Source organism: Chelonoidis abingdonii, chromosome 2 (assembly GCF_003597395.2).
Source record: "Chelonoidis abingdonii isolate Lonesome George chromosome 2, CheloAbing_2.0, whole genome shotgun sequence".
Lineage (NCBI taxonomy): Eukaryota > Metazoa > Chordata > Testudines > Testudinidae > Chelonoidis > Chelonoidis abingdonii.
Genome location: NC_133770.1, coordinates 63,085,800 through 63,104,088, shown reverse-complemented (window position 1 = coordinate 63,104,088; position 18,289 = coordinate 63,085,800). Strand labels below are relative to the sequence as shown.

The window sequence follows — 18,289 nt, the reverse complement described above, 5'->3', positions numbered from 1 at the left end:
AGTTGGCCAATGAAGGCAGACGGTGCGTGATATATGCCTGGGGCATTCTCACAACTTGGCAGTGTTGACCCTCAGTAGGCTCCACAAAGGTCAGTGAAGCAGGGACTCAACTTAGGGAAGCTCTGAGGACTGCCTTAGCCTGCTCCAAAGGCTGCACCATCTGTGCAGTCCCTGAACAGGGGAGTCCCAAGATATCTCTGCTGCATCTTGTGCTGGCACCAGTGCAGGCATGACCCTGCTGCAGAGTGATTAGGATCCTTCCACTGCAGAGGAAGAAGAACCTTCTCCAGAGCAAATGCTCACTCATTGGCCCAGTCCTGAACTGGGGTATCCTACATAATTATGCAATTCACTGTTACCAGAAGGGTTGGACATTTTCCCTGGAGTACAGATGGGGAGGGGAGACAAGAAAGAATGAGAGGAAAACAAACAACAAAATAAGTCACTGTGGACATGCTCCCACTGAAGTTAATGGCAAAGTTCCCCATCAACTTCACTGATGCAGGATCAGCCCCTATGTGACTGTGATACCAGTTTTGAGAAGCCAGTCTGTCAGATCTTTGGTATAACTTAGTCCTGAGCAAAGCAGAACTTGGCACCTCCTAAAAACAAGCAACTGGGGGCAAACATTCCAAATTCGAGTAGGAGGCTCTAGCTTAGAGCACCGCAGGCAGCCTCATTGCTTGCCCTCATCTAGGGCTGACCAGTTATGCAGACTGACCTCACAATCATAAATAAAAAAAACTAGACAAATGCAAATGGTCACTAGCACCATTTTTTAAAAATAAAAATTACTATGGTTCTTGTCAGACTCAAAAGACTAATTTGCATAATCATGGTGCCTAAGCATGTTCCGAGTTGGGCACTTTCTGTAAGGTACCACAGGACAAGAAAAGGAGCCTTAATGTCTGCTCATGCTATAACTGAATGGAAACCCATAGACAGGAGTTCCAATATCCTTTTAGCAAGATTTTCGCTAAGTCACATGCAGCTGCAAGTATGGTCATAGTCTCAATAAAAATTACATGTTGTATATTTTTTTTCACGTTTAAAAAATTTCATTTACACAAATATTAATTAGATTAAAGTCTCACAAATGTTGGCTATCTGGGATTGTCGAGAGTATAAGCAAGTCCAGCAGCGCAGCTTTGATAGATGCTGGAAGTAAAGCAATAAGGATAAGAAAAGGTAACACACAGTGCACAAGATAGGCAGTTAAATTAAATCAGACATCTTCAGAAAAAGTTTTAAAGCATTTCTTGTCTTTTTAGTTCTCTCTTTGTAATCTCCAAAAATAGCACATAGGAAATAGTCTTAATATATAACAATCAAATGAGATGAAAACAAATGGAGGAGGGGAACTATATGTATTATCCCACAGCTAGACAATTAGAGAAACTCAAATATGTTTCTACTAATGATCTGTGGCATATTCCTATATCAGATTACGGTAAATAGCCTAGATTTGTGCTCCAAGAACAAAAAGATTTTCTTTGGTCTTGTTTGAGAACACAATCATAAGTCATGTCAACAAAACTGATCATTTGAAGAAGTTCTTGAATTTCCAATAATTTATATATTAACTAACCATGCACAATATGCTGTGTATTGAGATGCATGTAGAACATTTGTGAGGAAATAGCTTGACATAGCTCATATATTGTGCAACGATTAGTACACAATGCACACACATTAGCTTTACCCTGACAGCTATTGTTTATTAAAGCTTCTTGTTAGCATTACAAATCCCAAAGGCAAACATTTCCTGAAAACCTGAATAAAAGTAATGTTTTAGTGATGAGAAGAAAAATATTACAGCTAATTGCTGCTTGGTCTTACTTTTTGGTCTCTTCAGTCAACACTAAGGGTGCCTACAAAAGTAAGAATGCTCACCATAAAAAAAGAAAGTTAATACTTTTTGAATACGCTTGAGTTAGCACTAAGCTGAAAAGTCAATAGGCTTTAAATATAGAATGAGTGTTCTGAGATGCACTGTGAATGCTGCCTTTGCATAGTCACTAAATAAGGAATCAATGCCTTAACAACTGATTAACGTATAACAACTTGCAACCTCCATTTTGTGAGAAGTGCCAATAGCTATATTTTAATTAAGGTTAAATAATAATAGGTTAAGTGGCAGGCGGTGGGGATAGTTCAGTGGTTTAGCATTGGCCTGCTAAACCCAGGGTTCTGAGTTCAACCCTTGAGGGTGCCAGTTAGGGCTCAGGGGCAAAAATCTCTCTGGGGGTTGGACTAGATGACCTCCTGAGGTCCCTTCCAATCCTGATATTCTATGATTCTAAAGAAGCTTCAATGTTTAATCACATTTTATACCTATTAATACAGGGAGCATTCAGTACATATTTCAAAAGGGGTAGGGGAACACAAGCTGAAGGTTAGATAGTGCAAACTGTCCCAGACTCCTGGCTGTGTGCAATGTGGCTCTGTACCATGCTGGGGGTACAAAGGATTGGCAGAACACAGCAGTGCTCCAGCCATGCCCATGCTCTCTCAAATCACCATCGCTTAGGGCTAGGAGAGAGGTATAATAAGCATCATAACAACCAGCATTTTTTTCCAGAATGGCTTTAAGGCTTTCATGCAGTGCAAAGTAGCCTTAAAGGGACTAGAATTGGTCCTAATATTTTGCCAGGATTTTAGCCTGATCAAATTTAAGTTGAAGTTTAGTAAGAATGGTTTCATTATTCTTATCAAACAGTATATTTTACAATATGCATATTGCAAATGAAATCCTGATCCTGCTGAAGTCAATGGCAAAACGTCCATTGATTTCAGTAGGCTCGGGCTTTTGCCTTATGAATGTTAACATAGTAAAAAAAGTTAGAGAAATAAAACCTAATACATTACAAATTATACTTGCATGATTTTTGCTTTGTTTTTTACAATAAAAAAACTAAAATATTTCAGATATTTGCAAAAATCACCATGTTTCATAGCACCTCATTTTCTTCCATTCTCTATTAATAAATATATATGAAATTCATTTGCATACTCTTAATATTTTGTTCTGTTCTAAACAGTGTCTGTAAAAAGGGAATCACCTTACCCAAAAGATGTGCTCCCTGTGTGCATCTAGAGTTCTAGCTCCTTACTTTAATGACAAAAATAATTAACAAGCGAGCTGAAAGCCCTGCAGCACCCACCAGGAAGATAAAGAAAACCTAAACTCCAATCTTTTGCACCTGTAGAAACACATTGACAGCAGTGGGTTGCAATGATGGCTATAATCTGAAGATGGCAGAGTTACACAAATGTAGATAGGTTATAATTTGCAGGGCCATCCTTAGCCATGGGCAGGATAGGCAGCTGCCTAGGGCACCACTAGGTCTGGGGGCACTGCTCTGCTGGGAACAGATGGGAAGCAGTGGAGCATGTAAGAGCAGGGCAGCTGGGTCCTAGAGAGAGATGAATGCAGCACAGTCTGAGGGAGGCTGCTGGGGTCTCTGGGAAGGAACTCACCTGTAGGGTGACCAGATGTCCCGATTTTATAGGGACAGTCTTGATTTTTGGGTCTCTCTCTTATATAGGCTCCTATTCCCTCCCACCCCCATCCCGAATTTTCACACTTGCTGTCTGGTCAGCCTAGGTGGGGGTAGTTGGTACCTATATATGACAAAGCCCCAAATATCAGGACTGGTCCTATAAAATCAGGACATCTGGATCTGGTCACCCTAGCTGGGGAGCGCATTTCTCCCTGGGCTGGCAGTGATCCATCTCATCCGGGGGTAGCTGCACAGGGCAGGATGATCTGCTGTGGCTCCATGGGTGCCCCATCCCTGAAATAGGATGCTGTGCTAACTTGACCATGATCTGTTGGGCTGGTGGCGGTGCCCATTGGTGTATGATTAGACCTGAGGGTTTGCTGCTGCTGTTGCCACTCTGCACCCCAAGAGGTGGATTTTGGGGTCCTGCAGTTTTCCACCTATCCCCTCCTCTACTGCAGCTGTTGTACCAGGAGGCTGGGGCGTGAGCCCAGCATGAAAGCAGTACTGCGTTGCCATTTAGACTGTCATTTAACAAATTTGTTCGCCAAAAATGCTTGCTAACAATCCTGAATTCAATTTCAATATTTTTTTTTTAAAATCAATATCTTAGCCAAAAACAGAAAATAAGATTGTTGATAATTATTTGTGACAAGTTTGGTATGGGGAAGGGAATGGGCCAGTTTCATCAGAGAAACAAAAATGTTGACTGACTTTTCCTATAGCCCTGTTACTGCTAAATAGAGCCCTCTAAATGACTGTAATATGCTCATCTCCTTACTAATGTATAGGCAGGGGTCGGCAACCTATGGCACATATGCCAAAGTAGCAAGCGAGCTATTTTTGATGGCATGCAGCAGTGGCTGAGTGCTTAGCCCGGCGCTGCTCTGGGTTCCGGCTGCTGTCCCATGCCACCCGGGGTCCAGCCACCGGCCCCCACTCAGCACCCACTGCTGGCCTGGGGACACCCAAGGAACCCCAGGCTGGCGGGCAGCTGAGCAGGTCCGCGGCTGAGACCCCGCTGAGCCACTCAACCTGCTGTCGGCTAGGGTTCCATTCACTCAGCTGGCAGTGGCTGAGCCGGACTAAATTCAATGAAATAGGAAAACAAAGCAACTAATGACAAAGTGCAAGAACCTAGAGCAGTGATCCCAACCTTTTTCATCTAGAGGGCACCAGATGATGACCGTGGCAGTGGACGAGCATCCGCCAAAAAGCGCTGAAATTGGTGGCATTTCAGCGGCGACGCCTCCAGATGATGATGCTTGTCGGCGGTAAGCGGCGTCATCCAGAGGCATTGCTGCCGAAATGCCGCCAAATTTCGGTGGCATTTCGGCGGATGCCGTCTGCCGGCCAGTACACGCGGGTGCACTGAAGGCCCCGCTGGCGCCATGGTATTCTCAGGGCCCCGCGTTGGGGACCCCTGACCTAGGAACCTCCTGAAGCACGGCGATCATTTTGATTTAAATGGACATGAACTGTATGAAGAATTGAGTACACTGTCATCAATGTTGCCACGTGCAAAATCGATGATGGACATTGTACAGTTTACTCATACTAGCAAACTTATTGACATATATCCTAATGTGTACATTGCCACTCGAATTCTACTGACAATTCCTGTAACAGTAGCATCAGGAGAATGGAGTTTCTCAAAACTAAAGCTCATTTAAAACCATCTCCGCTCTATAAGGAGTCAGGAACACTTGATTGGTCTTGCTCTTCTTGCAATCAAACAAGACATCACTTTGTCTTTGTCATATAATGACATTATTACTGATTTTGCAGCCAAAAAAGCCAGAAAGATTGCTTTTAATTAAAAACAAATTCTTGTTCCAATACCGCTTCATATAAATTTCCAATAAAATGTTGACAAATAAAAAAATTATATTATTTGCATCATTCTGTCAAATCAGAATTTTTTCTGTACTGCTACCTCTTTAGTGCTAGTCCATCAGCATTGCAGTGTGCTTAATTAAGTTAAACTGGTTTTAATAACATGCATGTGGCAAGTTTTCCAATAGTGTAAGCTTATGTTTGTGTTGCTAAGAGCAAGACAGGTACAAGGGCACCAGCTTAATAATCCCGCCTAGGGCACCATAAATCCTAAGAACGGCCCTGATAATTTGGGCATGCAGAATTTTTATTACTGGTGAAGACACAAGAGAAACAAAAAAAAGGCTTATTTTGACTTTCAGAATGCAAGTAGAGTTTACAGGGGTGGTGTTAGAAAACCTCTTAACTTGTAAACTGATAACACTTGTGGTGAAATCCTGGCCCTATTGAAGTCATTAGTAAAACTTCCATTTACTTCAACAAGGCCAGGATTTCCCACTTGATTTGGCTTCATGGAGAGAGAAACATGGGAACTCATAATGCCATTTGGTCAGAGTAGAACCATGCAATCACAATCTAACAAACTGACAAAGGCTCTGATCCACTAAGTTACATAAAGACTACTGAGATCCACACAGTCCCCAGTCTGCTGCCCCTTAACCCCATAGGTGCCTAAGCTCACTCGGTGAGTAAGTTTTCAGGGTAAAAGTTCCCTGGGCACCTAAGTTTCTACCTTTAGGCATGTACACTGCTACGTCACTCTAGGCATCCCAATGCCCACCTCCCTTTAAGCCCCAGTGTAATCCAGGAACCAGGGGAAGACAGGCAGAGCAGTGCCTCTCTCACCAATAGGCCTGACTTAGTGTGTTCAGAGGCCACCTACTGGATTGGGTCCCATTAAAAATCTTGTAGTGGTAGCAGTGGTGATACCACTTCCCTCTGTTATCACTTTTAGCCCAGTGGTTAGAGCACTCCTCTGGGATGTGGGAGACCAGGTTCAATTTCCCTCTCTACCTGAGCGGGGGGAAAAGATTTGAACAGGGCTCTCCCACGTGTCTCAGAAAAATGCGCTAATCATTTAGCTATGGAAGATACTGATGGGGGGGCTGCCTCAGTCTCTTTATCCTTTGTTCAACAAGAGTCACTGGAGAAGGGGAACTGGACTCAGGGTGTCCCATCTTCATGGGCACTGGGTGGAGCCCCCCTGAAGACCAATGTTCAAATCCTCAAAAGATCCTGATAGATGCTTTTTTTGACACTTGTGCACCTCATAAAGCCACCAAAGAATTCAGCTAGGAGAAAAACACTATGAAAACTGCTCTTGAGAAGACCAGTATAAATAGCAAGAAGTGATGGAGGTCAGATCCTGGGTGCATTAGCGAAGTTGCATGGGAAATCTGTATAATGCCTACCTATACTCTGCCTGGCTCTAATTAATTTTTCACTTTCACAACCATTAAATCTTTTCATTACTATTAAGAAAAAAATTAAGAAACACCAATATGAAAAGTGTAACATTACCACGTTATTGTAATCTGAAGGATCGTATGTTTTCTCCTTGAAAACTTTACAGCTTTCTGTAAATTCTTCATTCATCCTGTAGATTTGTTCACTCAAAGTTTTCCCCTTGACTCCACCAAACTCCAGCTTTTCCAGCTTTTGAAATTCCAACATGATAACAAAGATATCCTAAATCATTGAAAAACATAATTAACTATGTGTCTTAACACAAAACAATGGAAACCATCATATTTGAGACATTTTTGCCTGGTTTGATTCATTTTGACCAAAATAACAAACAAAAATGGAGTTAAAATCTGCACCGCCTTGAGTAACCAGGACGTAAAAAAGGAAGGTCCAGATTCTCCAAGTGACTCCATATAGACACAGAGTTCATCCACACAGAGAGTCACTCGCAGGATTATAACCCAAGTGGAAACGAATTAAAATTATCCAATCCAAATACATAACTGTAAAAATTTGCTTTAATTTCATCAGCATCCAGGTAGAAACAATTAGCGGAATACAAACAAACACTTTCATGTATAATGTGTTGATTTCTTGTTATTATGCACAACAAAATGTTAACATGAAAGTTAAACATACTTCTCTGAATAAAATGTAAGGCTGAACCTAGTGTCACCTTCTTTGTAGTCTGTGCCAAATTAAATTTAATTTCTAATGTTTTCTGATGTCACATGAAGGAAATAAGTGTCTTGTATCCCAGAGGGACAAAGGGAACTGTTTGATAAATGTATTTAGAAATGCGCACTGTGATGGGTTCAGTCACAGAGACCCCCTTGGGACTGTCACTGATGTGTTGAAACTACCTCTGAGCCAGTTTTCTCTGATGTCTTGGGACTCCAGACGTAGAAATAATGCATGCAAACAAATAGGATGAACACATTCGGTAAATCATACACTTTGTAATGATACCTTACAAAAGACCTTTTGCATGAAGCATATTCCAGTTACATCATATCCACATTTATATTTCCATAAAACATATGGAGTGCAAAGTCACACCCTCCTCCTGAACTTACTGCCAGAGTCTTGGACATTGACCATGGCAGAGGCAGTACATGTAAAATCCCTGTTTGTCTCTGGTTACACACACTCGCAATACCTTTAAACCCTACAATGTCATTCACAGGTGTCCTAGCAAGGTTTGGGGTCCCCAGGTGCCTGAAATCGTGTTGGGGTGTAGTATTGCTAACAGAATACAGATGCAGTATCTGTTAAAGTATAGGTGTCTTGGCATTTAGCCACCAATGCCATGAGGCGGTGTGCCTCAGTTTCCCCTTCTACACAGCAGCATAAGCCTGTTATGCTTTTGCAGCTGTGCCAAGCTTCCAGCCTGTCTACAGGTATAAGCTGAAAATCAACATGCTCGTGGGACTGTTTTGTCACCATTCCTAGCATGTACAAAAGTTTTTTCCACAAATCAGGTATGCTACACATTTTTAAAACGTTTACCATTAGCATTAACTTCTTTGTCTTGACCAATAGATGAAGTAACAAAAGTTGGCTGTTAATCTTGTGTCTTATGACAGATAGACTTTGTTCACATAGCCTGGCTTGCCTAGTGTCTACTACATTTTCCAATCCCTTTGTGTACCATGGTAGGTGCTTAAACACAGATTCTCCTGCCTTTTTGGAGAAGGCTCTTAATTCAGGCATGTGTTTGAGGTTTCAGCAAGGAAAAGGTGCACTACAACCATGCCTGCCCTTGGCCCCTCCCTCTGGAATCTCTTTGTGTTGGGCCCCACCTGCTTGTGACGCTTCCCAAATGCAAAGTTTTTCTTCCGCCTGCCTTGAAGAGACAGTTTTATTTCTTACAAGCATAGCAGGACCAACATCTTTTAATGGAGTGCTTTGGATTGGTAAAATCCCCTTGGACATCCCACTCTCTATTCCCAAAAGGTCAGCTGGGAGGACTCTCCCCTCCAGGAGATCTGACCCCCAGTCTTCCCTTAAAACCTGATCCACAGGTGAAGGGTCTAGTATTTCAGATGCAGATCCTTCACCCTCCTCCTGGGGAAGCCTCCCTACAACAGGAGGCCAGACCCTCCTGTTCCACTTCACCTGCCATCTAGACTTTCCTCTTTGGCTCCCCTCTGAGGCTGACACATCTGTGTCCCCCAAAAGGGAATGTGACCCTGATCCAGTTGTGGGCTCACAGCTACCAGCTATGACAGACCCTTCATTGGCCAGAAAAATCCCACCCCCCTCCCCTGGCTTTCACTCAGGTTGAGCTTGCTTCCAGCTACAGAGTCCTTGGGGTCTGTTCCCACCGCAGCAGTTACCAGGACCCAAACTTCCACCTGCAGGATACATGTCTTTGTGCACCTCTCTTTCCTTCTTGCAGTTTGCAACCTATGCAGTTCTAGCTTCTTCTGAGCTTCACTCTCACTTATTCTGCTTACTTTTCTGTCCCTATTCCCTTCCGGGCTCAGAAGTAGTTTCAGCAGATCAGGTGACAGTCCCAAGGGGGGGCGGGGGGGGTCTCTATGACTGAACCCATTACACAAACTTCCAACTCTTTTCAGGAGGAAAAGAAAATTGTTTGTCCGACTGTACCGAAAGGAGGACAGGAGATACTTGATATGGATTAACGAGGCCACAAATTTATTACTAGAGATGTCTGGGACTACCTGGCAGATAGAAGTGTATAGTGCAGCAGGCAACTCCATGTTCATTCAAATAACTACCCATGACTTCCACCAGCCCCCTTCATTTTCTATCAAGATCCCCCAGACAACTCATGACTTGGACTTTACCATTAACCCCCCACCCCCCTTGTAGGAGGGTTAAGGTGGGGTATAAGAAAGAGGGCTTGGCTCCCTGCCATACCAATCACAGGAGCCCTGAAACCCCCCCCCCCCACCACCACATTCCGTTCCTTTAACCAGCACCTCCTTTTAAAGTCTTTTACCAGGCCATTTATCTGGTCCCTGGATGCCTTCCCAATGGAGTACTTGCACTGGACATCCGCCTCACACTTCCCGCTGTGGGGAAGGCACTCCACCTAGGCCAATCTGGTGGTGAGAGAAAAATTCCTTCCAAGCCCCCATAAAGAAGTGACTAGCGCAATGCCAACAGCAGGTCCTGACCAAACCTGATATTCGCCACCTCCAGAGGAGGGAGGAAGGATGGTGCTACCTTGCCTGCTGCCTGGAGAAAGGGCTTCCAATGCCTGGGCTTGCACCTTTTAAACTTTTTTCCCTACATTCTCAGGTGATGAGTCAGTGTGGCCAAGCTGACTCCCATCCACCTTTTTGCTGCAGTTTCTGAATTCCTCCCCCACACCACTCAAGGCATTGCTACCTTTCTCCAGCAAGCCTGGACAATGTTCCCTGCACTTCATATGTGGTTCAGGCATTCTCAGATAATCTACATTGCTTGGAAAATGGATAAATATAATTGCAAATTGTAAACAATACCTCAATTTTCACTAAGCGGTTGAGAAATAGATCAAATCTGGCAAACACCATATTAGATTGGAAATCCCATGGTTTAAAGTCCTTGCCATTGGTGAAGTAACTTGCCAACTTTTCTCTGTGGCTAAAGAAGAAATTCTTAAAGCTCCTTAAGGTATTTTCAGCTGTTTGCACATGTTCCAATGTTTCTTCAATTTCTCCTTTCAAAAGATCTTCTGGTGAGAGGTATGATCTAGCCTAGAATTCAAAAAAAAAAAAAAAAAAAAAAAGAGAGAGATAAGGGAAGACCAAAAAAAGTCACTGCTTATCAAAGCTAGCCATGACTTCAATCAAAAAGACACTTCTTACTCTCTATGCAAGGGCTAATATTTAAATTAATTATAATATTTATATATTAATATACTAATAATTTTAAATTGTTAGGCCTAAAATTTCTAGCTTGTCAATTTTCCCAAGTTACATTTAAGATGATTTAAACAAAAACACGTTTAAAAAATAATCAATATTTTGCTGCAGCATATCATGTCCTCAAAATGTCAAATTTGTCATGTAAGCCATGGAATCAAGCCAGCCCTGGCATGCTATCTTCATACACAGTGACAGTGCAGTGGTTCGTTCATAGTGGCAGAAAAAAACACAAACAAAAACAGATCAGTAATACTTGGGGAAAATATTACTTAATGTTAGAGACAGATTTCTCTGTCTATTGATAAATTCCTATCTTAGCTCTCTAATCTTTATTACACACACTGTTAGAACTGCCAGCCTCAGACTGGTATGACTTTTATATTTTGTACATTACTGAAGCTTTTCAAAAAGAGGGCTCATTCATGGACTCTTTAGCTATTCAAAATGAAAACCAGAAATAGCTATGCCACAGTAATTGTTTTATTATAGGCGGAGCTGGCAGCACCACCAATGAGTGTTGCCCAATACTTTCCATTATTAGACCTTGCTACTAATAACTTTACAAAAAACTTTAATTGCTTTCCATATCAGGCTCAGGGTGAAGCTTTCCATATCAGGCTCAGACTGAATGTTTATTCATTTATTCAAGTTCTGCAAAAATGAGTCTGACGATTCTAAATGTGAAATAAAGACATTGTTTTGTTCATGTTAAAAAATGCTTACAAATGATTCATTGAGATGCTCTACACTTCTGTTCTTTATAGCAGGGATCAGAAATTTGGCAATGGAAGTCACTAAGTTGTCTTTTGTTTTCTCACTGAAAATGCAGCCAAATCTGACCAAATTATAAATCTTGGAAAATTGCCATTTGCACATGCTCAGTAGAGCCTTGTTATAGGGTAGAAGCAAAATTCTCTCAACCTTTCACCTTTGAAGAAGGAGGAAGTATCCTGACTCAAATGCAGAGGGGTTAGAAGCAGAGCAGCAGGGTCAGGATAAGAGAAGGGAGAACAGGAATAGGCTGGGGAGACAGGAGCAGAGAGAGAAAGGGACAGGCTGGGCATGGGGGGAGCAGAAGGGTCTAACCACTAGAGAATACTCCCCTGAAGACTAAATTGAGCCTGGAATTCTTCCATTCCAAAGTTTCAACTGTGCACAAAATAGCTAATGACCATGTAATTAAAGGGTGTATCATAACACAAACACACAAAGGTTGCATAAGAAACCTTAATTCTGATACAGTATTTCCTAACTTTTGAATGTTTGACTTTGCAACCTTAGCATTCTAACATCGTTTTTGTAATAACTTTGCATATAGACTCTGGATAGAATTACAGAGGTTTCAAGACAGTAGTTCTCTAGCTATAGATATTTTTAAATAAGTAAAGTAAATCATGTAATTATCTATAGTTGAATTTTTCTTTAACAGGAAAAATTGCAAAGCAAAAAACTCTTTGGAAATTGCTTTCTATTTCACAAAGAATCTAAGAAATAATTTAACAAAATTGTAGCCTAATGCAAAGATTGCTGATCTATTTTGCTCATTACAATAATGACCTGGACTAAGCCTTTACCAGTAGGATCTCTATTACATTTAAAGTTATTGTCAAAATTCCCCACTGAAATGAATTAGAGTTTTGTCTGAGTATTAAATATGACATTAGACTGTTTTAAAAAAAAAAAAACAAAACAAAACCAAAATTTACTGTTTTTTTCAACAAAGCATAGCTAAGTTTAACTCTTATCGATGGCATTCCTGTATATAACTATTTATCCTCATTGTCTATTTTCATATTAAGTACTTTTCTCTGGTGAACCATTCAGTACAACCAATTTAATCAATGCCTCACTAGGCAGATAACCTCAAGAGAATAAATATATTTGCTTTTATTTAACTGTGTATGGTTACATTCAAAGCCCCTGAAAAAGTATTTAATTATTAGCATTACTCTACTAAAACTGCTATGGTACAATTAATTAATAACACAGTAAATATATTATTACTGACTCCTTTAATGGCTAAAGCAGTGCATGAAATGACTAGATAAAAACATTTTAAATACAGAGATAGAAGGCTATTTTGACTTTCAGTTAACTTGAGTAATATAGAATCAGTGCATGGTAAAAATATCTACCTTTTGTGTAAGCAAATATACTGTTAAAATAAATAAATAAATAAAATAACATTAATAAATAATAATAATTTGTACTTCAATAGCTCCTTCCATCAGATTATTTCAGTGCTTCACAAGCATTAATGAATTAGGTCTCAACTCCCTGTGAGGTATACCAGTATCAGTATCTCTCTTTTACAGATAATAAAACTGAAGCAGAGAGTGGTCAATGAAGCAGCTCAACATCACAAATTGAGTCAGTGACAGAGTTTGGAAATAATCCTGATATCTGGACACCCAATCCTGTATTATAAAAACTAGATGAGACTGTAGAACAGTACCAGGAGACAGAGTGGTCTCTCAGTTAGACAGCAGACTGGGTTCCACTCTCAAAAAGCAATCCGATACCTACACAGATCCACAGACCTACCACTGACCCATAAGTTTCAGTACCATTTTGGGCACTCAGTTTCCACAACAGTAAAATGGGGATGACAACAACTGGGGTGTTGCGAAAATGATGCAGTTAACATCTGTAAAGATGAACCAACACCCCTGGATGAAAATTCTCTGTCTATATAGAAAAGAAAAGCATTATTATTTTTGCCTGGTCAGGCTTATTCAGATTTGACGCAAACTTGTAATTAATGGTTGTTACATCAGATCTAAGAACTGAATTTATTAAATTAGTATACTTCAAATGAGAAGTTACCTACACAACAGACTGGGAAAATTCCAGCTCTGCTGCCATCTCGCTTTTATTTTTCCTCACTCTCTCACCACTCCTCTCATATAAACAGATAAAGCATTATACTCCCACCCCTAGTTATTTTTCATTGTTTAACTTCAGAACTCTCCATGCCTAACTTTGCAGCCAACACAGAAGTGGCCATATATTCTTTGAGGTTTCCTTTCAAGTCAGTCAGCATCACTTCTAACTGGTTCTAAGTGTAGCTGCCCATTCTGTCAGAGATCAGAATTAAGAAGTAAAACAGAACCACACGTACATCATTAACACTAGTCTACTAACAGTTTTCCTTTTTAAATAGAATCTGTCTTCTGTGTTTGGAGCATTCATAGATACTGTGGTTTCTGTGGCCTCTGCTTTTAGCTTTGGTAGCAATAGTAAGACTAGATTAATTACTCTGTAAATACAAAATAAAAAAAGGACAAATGTAGTAACAGTCACTACAGGAAAACTAGAGCACTCAGGAAAGCTTCAATGGAAACATTAACATTTAAACTTTGTAACTCAAACTTCCAGAATCCAGCATAAACATAGTAGCAGGGAAGGAGATAGCACGGAAAAATGAAGGCATGACAAAATGGGGACAGGCCACTGAAAACTTAATCTATAAATAAAAATAGACAGGGAAGGCTCAGTTGTATACTGGCACAGCAACCACTGTTGTTACCCTCTGTCACGCTGGTACCATATCTTGCATTCACAAAAATAACTATATATTTTCTTCTGGGGCACAGGTGCTCACACCATTTTTTTCTGAGAAAAGCTAAGCATCACTGCAATTCCACTGTAAACATGAAATGCAAATATAACAGCAGCAATAGTACATTTGGTCCTCCCAGAGCTATCTCCTAGTGGTCCTGCTCCCTGTTCAGCAATAACTCTGACAAGTCTCTGTCTTTATGGCATAAATCAGGAGTAATGTCTAGTGTGAAGGAGAATCAGGGCACATCTAGACTACGCGCCATATCGGCGCGTTAAAATCGATTGCTCGGGGATCGATATATCGCGTCTGATCTAGACGGGATATATCGATCCCTGAGCGCACTTATATCGATTCCGGAACTCCACCAACCCCAACGGAGTTCCGGAATCGACATGGTGAGCCGCGGACATCGATCCCGCGCGGTGAAGACGGGTGAGTAAATCAATTTTAGATATTCGACTTCAGCTACGCTATTCTCGTAGCTGAAATTGCGTATCTAAAATCGATTTTACCGCGTAGTGTAGACCTGGCCTCAGTTCCTTCATTTTTCATTCCCTGGCCAGCAGGAGAGTTGAATGCAGTGGCAGCTGTGCACACATGCTCTGAAGTAGGCTAGGGAGTGTCAGTTTCTCTTGTGCTTCTCAGAGGTGACTTTTTTGACGGATTAACAAATGCTATTGACTGTTTTTGAAGGGAGTCCCATGTTTGCTTGGCCAGAAGAACAGTGTCCGCCATACTGGACCTCAAGAAATGGCTACATTTAAATGCTACCACTATGAACACGTCTTAGCGCCACTAAGATATGTTGGGCTAGGAGAGATGTTTGGAAGGAAAAAGTGGGAAAGGCTCAGTATGTGTTACTTTATTCGGACTTCCCCTGCTAAACAGGGAGAGTTTATTGATTGTGGGAGTATATAAAATGCAGCATTTCAAAGTCACTCACTGACAATTTGCTTGCCAATTCCATATTTTCTTGATTTGAATAGCTCTTATCACAAGTTTGCAATTTGATAAAGCAAATAGTTTTGATTATACCTGCTAAGAAAAGAGACATTAGATCTGCCTGGCAACAGAAGAAATAACTTGCCGAGCACTGCATGATTTTTGAAGAATACTTTTTCTTATTTATGCAAAGAGATTATTGCATTTTTTAACAAAGAACTTGTGAAATGGCAGCACGGATAGTTCTAATTATTTAGCCGTGCTGCAGGTTTAGCAGTGAAATGGTAATTTGAGATTTCTGCAGAAACATGATTAATCTTCTAATTGTGCTATTTATTAGAAAAACTAACTAACACGGGCTAAATTCATATTCTTTTGTTATTAGCATACCATCTATTGGCTGGCCCTTATTTACTAGGTACATATAGTTTATGATTTATATTTTGAGCTACCTGGTCAATGAACAGATTGCAGAACTCTTGCAATAGAACTATTATTCGTGCAGGCACACTGTAAAACTGGGAGTGACTCCAGATCAGGCAGATGGTGTGAAACAAAGGGGGAATTAAAGCACGGATCTTGGGGAACTCTGTCCCCTGAAGAAACTGAATGTGTCTTCTCAGTGGTCTCAGGTACAATTCAATATCTTGCGCTTCCATAAGTGCTGTAAAAAGAAAATGATAAAACCTCAGATATGATTGTTTCTAAATCATCTTGTTTACACTGAGGAATGAAAAATTATTCTAGTCTAAAAGGAAAATATTTTCAGTGCAATAACTGTAAAAATTAGAAGGCTTATCAGCGTCAACGGCGGAGAGTGTAACATTGTAAATTTAATCAATTTTATTTTTTTCCCCATAGATATAAAATGACAACAGTCCTTACCCAGGGAGAAATATATGTAGGTTTCTGGGGCATGAGACAGTACTGTGGTGAAGACCCAGAAGCTCGACCACGCAGCACAAGGCTCAGACAACTCTCTGTTCACCGGTTGTACTGCTGGGAGTTAGGGATCTGTGCATCACAACTCTTTCTTCTCTGTCTGTTTGTTCCCCCGCCTCAGCCAACCAGCTTGGAATGACACAGAAGTTACTGCAGACCTACATTTAAAGTAATAGGTATGTGCAATTCCAGCATGAGGGACAAGTCAGAGGCCTGTAGTCTTTTAAAAAACTGTGTTTGCTGGAGAAGCAGCATGTTTCCAAACCCATGCTCACTGGCAAAGAGCAGTGTGTTTGTGTGTTCCTGTCTCTATCAGCAAAGTCAGACAGTTAAGAAAGAAGTCTCCCTTCCTATTCCCTTTGCATTAAGGTATCAAGGGACACAACATGCCATGGCAACATCATTCCCATGAGCGCAACTGGCAGGATCTGTGACTATCTTTGAAAAGGGAGCAAGCTTTGGCAGTCCCATAAGCAGTCCTTTAACATAGGAAAAGGCCTCTGTGACCTTGTATTCCAGAGGTCTGTAAATCCTCAATGGGATAACAACTGCTGAGGATATTTTCACCAGAGTAGAGCCCATTGTGTGACACACTATGTGATGGAGTAGGAGCTGCTCTGTAATAATGTATGAATACTGAATGTTGACCTAGTTATTGGGATGGTATATGAATATATTGGGTTAATGTAACAAGGGGCTGTGAGGAAGGTAAGGCACTTCATCCCAAACGTTTGAAGGATGTTTTGAGACAATGCCATGATAGGAAAAGGCCTGCACACACCGAAGGCCAAAAGGACTACAGCAGTTTAGAAAAGAGACTCTTAAGAGATGAGGGAAGTGTACAGGGGAGCCAGCCTAAGGATGCCATGTTGACACTTCATGCTCAAAGTGTAAATTCCAGCATGAGAAGACATACCCACACCAGCTCTGATAGAGCCAGTCCACAAAAGAGAGTGTAGCTGCCCCAAATACATACCCATCCAAGATGCTATAATGTTCTCAGGGCAGCTTGTCCCTCCCATCACTCATGCCAGCACAGCTACACTCTATTTTCACTGCGCTAGCTCAACAAAGCTAGTGGGGATACATCTCCTCAAGTTGGAATTTACACCTTCAACCGGAACAGTAGATATACCCTACATACCGCTCAGGTTTCGGAAGAGGTTAGGCCAGCCTAAGTTACCATCAGGGGCTCAAAAGACTTCAGGTAAGATAGATGTGCATGTCGTCTGTTGGTTGTTTTAACATAGTTTTTCTCTGACACTTGTTCCAATGTTAAAATAAATACTGTAGGAAGGCTGTCATACTATATTCACCACTAGTCACAGACGCCCAAAAGGTAAGAACCGTATGTAACGGAACTCAGTTCTAGGTAAGCACCACAGGCACCAACTTTCCAATGTGCCAGGAGGTGCTCGACCCCTGGCTCTGTCCCAGGCCCTGCCGCCATCCCACCTAAGTACCCACCGCCTCTTCCCACCCCATTCCACTACCACCCTGAGCGCACCATGTCCTTGCTCCTCCCTATTTCCCCCAGAGCCTCCTGCACAGGAGGCACTGAGGAAGGAAGGAGAGGCTGATAGGGGGCTGCCAGTGGGTGCTTAGCACTCACCATTTTTTCCCCATGGGTGCTCCAGCCCCAGAACACCCATGGAATTGGCGCCTATGTAAGTGCTATTGTTAGTCATAAAAAGCAAAAAGAGGAACAAACCTACCATCATCACACAACATCTCAATGTTAGTAGCAAAAAGGGAAGCTAAAGTAGATAAAAATGCAAACTTGGAGCTCAAGTTCTTCTTGTAAAAAAGTGCAAAACAGACAAATACAGCCCAAAGGAGTGGTCCCCCAATGGGGTCCTCTTCCAGACCAGAGTCACAAACATTAGCTCAGGATGCTGCACCTCAATATTTGAAGGAATCTCAGCAGCCAAGAGGGACATCCTCCTTCAGTCAACCCTATAGCTTGAAGCACATTACGTTGCTTCAGGGAACACACTCTACCACTGACATTCAACTATCAATTCCTAGCTTTGCTGTTGTGTCTCAGCTTCATCATAGGCAATACAGGATGGCATCCTAAATCAGAGAAGGTATTCCAGCAACTCCTGTCTCATCAGGTACAAATGAAGTTAAAGAAAGTCAGGCTATAAAAA

The 18,289-nt window shown here is 41.5% G+C and overlaps 1 protein-coding gene across 1 annotated transcript in view; it reads right to left on the bottom strand.

Annotated features, from left to right (window-relative positions):
- DNAH11 (dynein axonemal heavy chain 11) overlaps positions 1-18,289 on the bottom strand; it is a 308,320-nt gene that overhangs the window by 254,473 nt on the left and 35,558 nt on the right. Inside the window, exons 6-8 of the mRNA XM_075062396.1 lie at positions 15,647-15,858; positions 10,283-10,516; positions 6,861-7,028 (exon numbers count right to left, since the gene is read on the bottom strand). Coding sequence (XP_074918497.1) covers positions 6,861-7,028; positions 10,283-10,516; positions 15,647-15,858 — 614 coding nt within the window. The remainder of the gene's footprint in view (positions 1-6,860; positions 7,029-10,282; positions 10,517-15,646; positions 15,859-18,289) is intronic.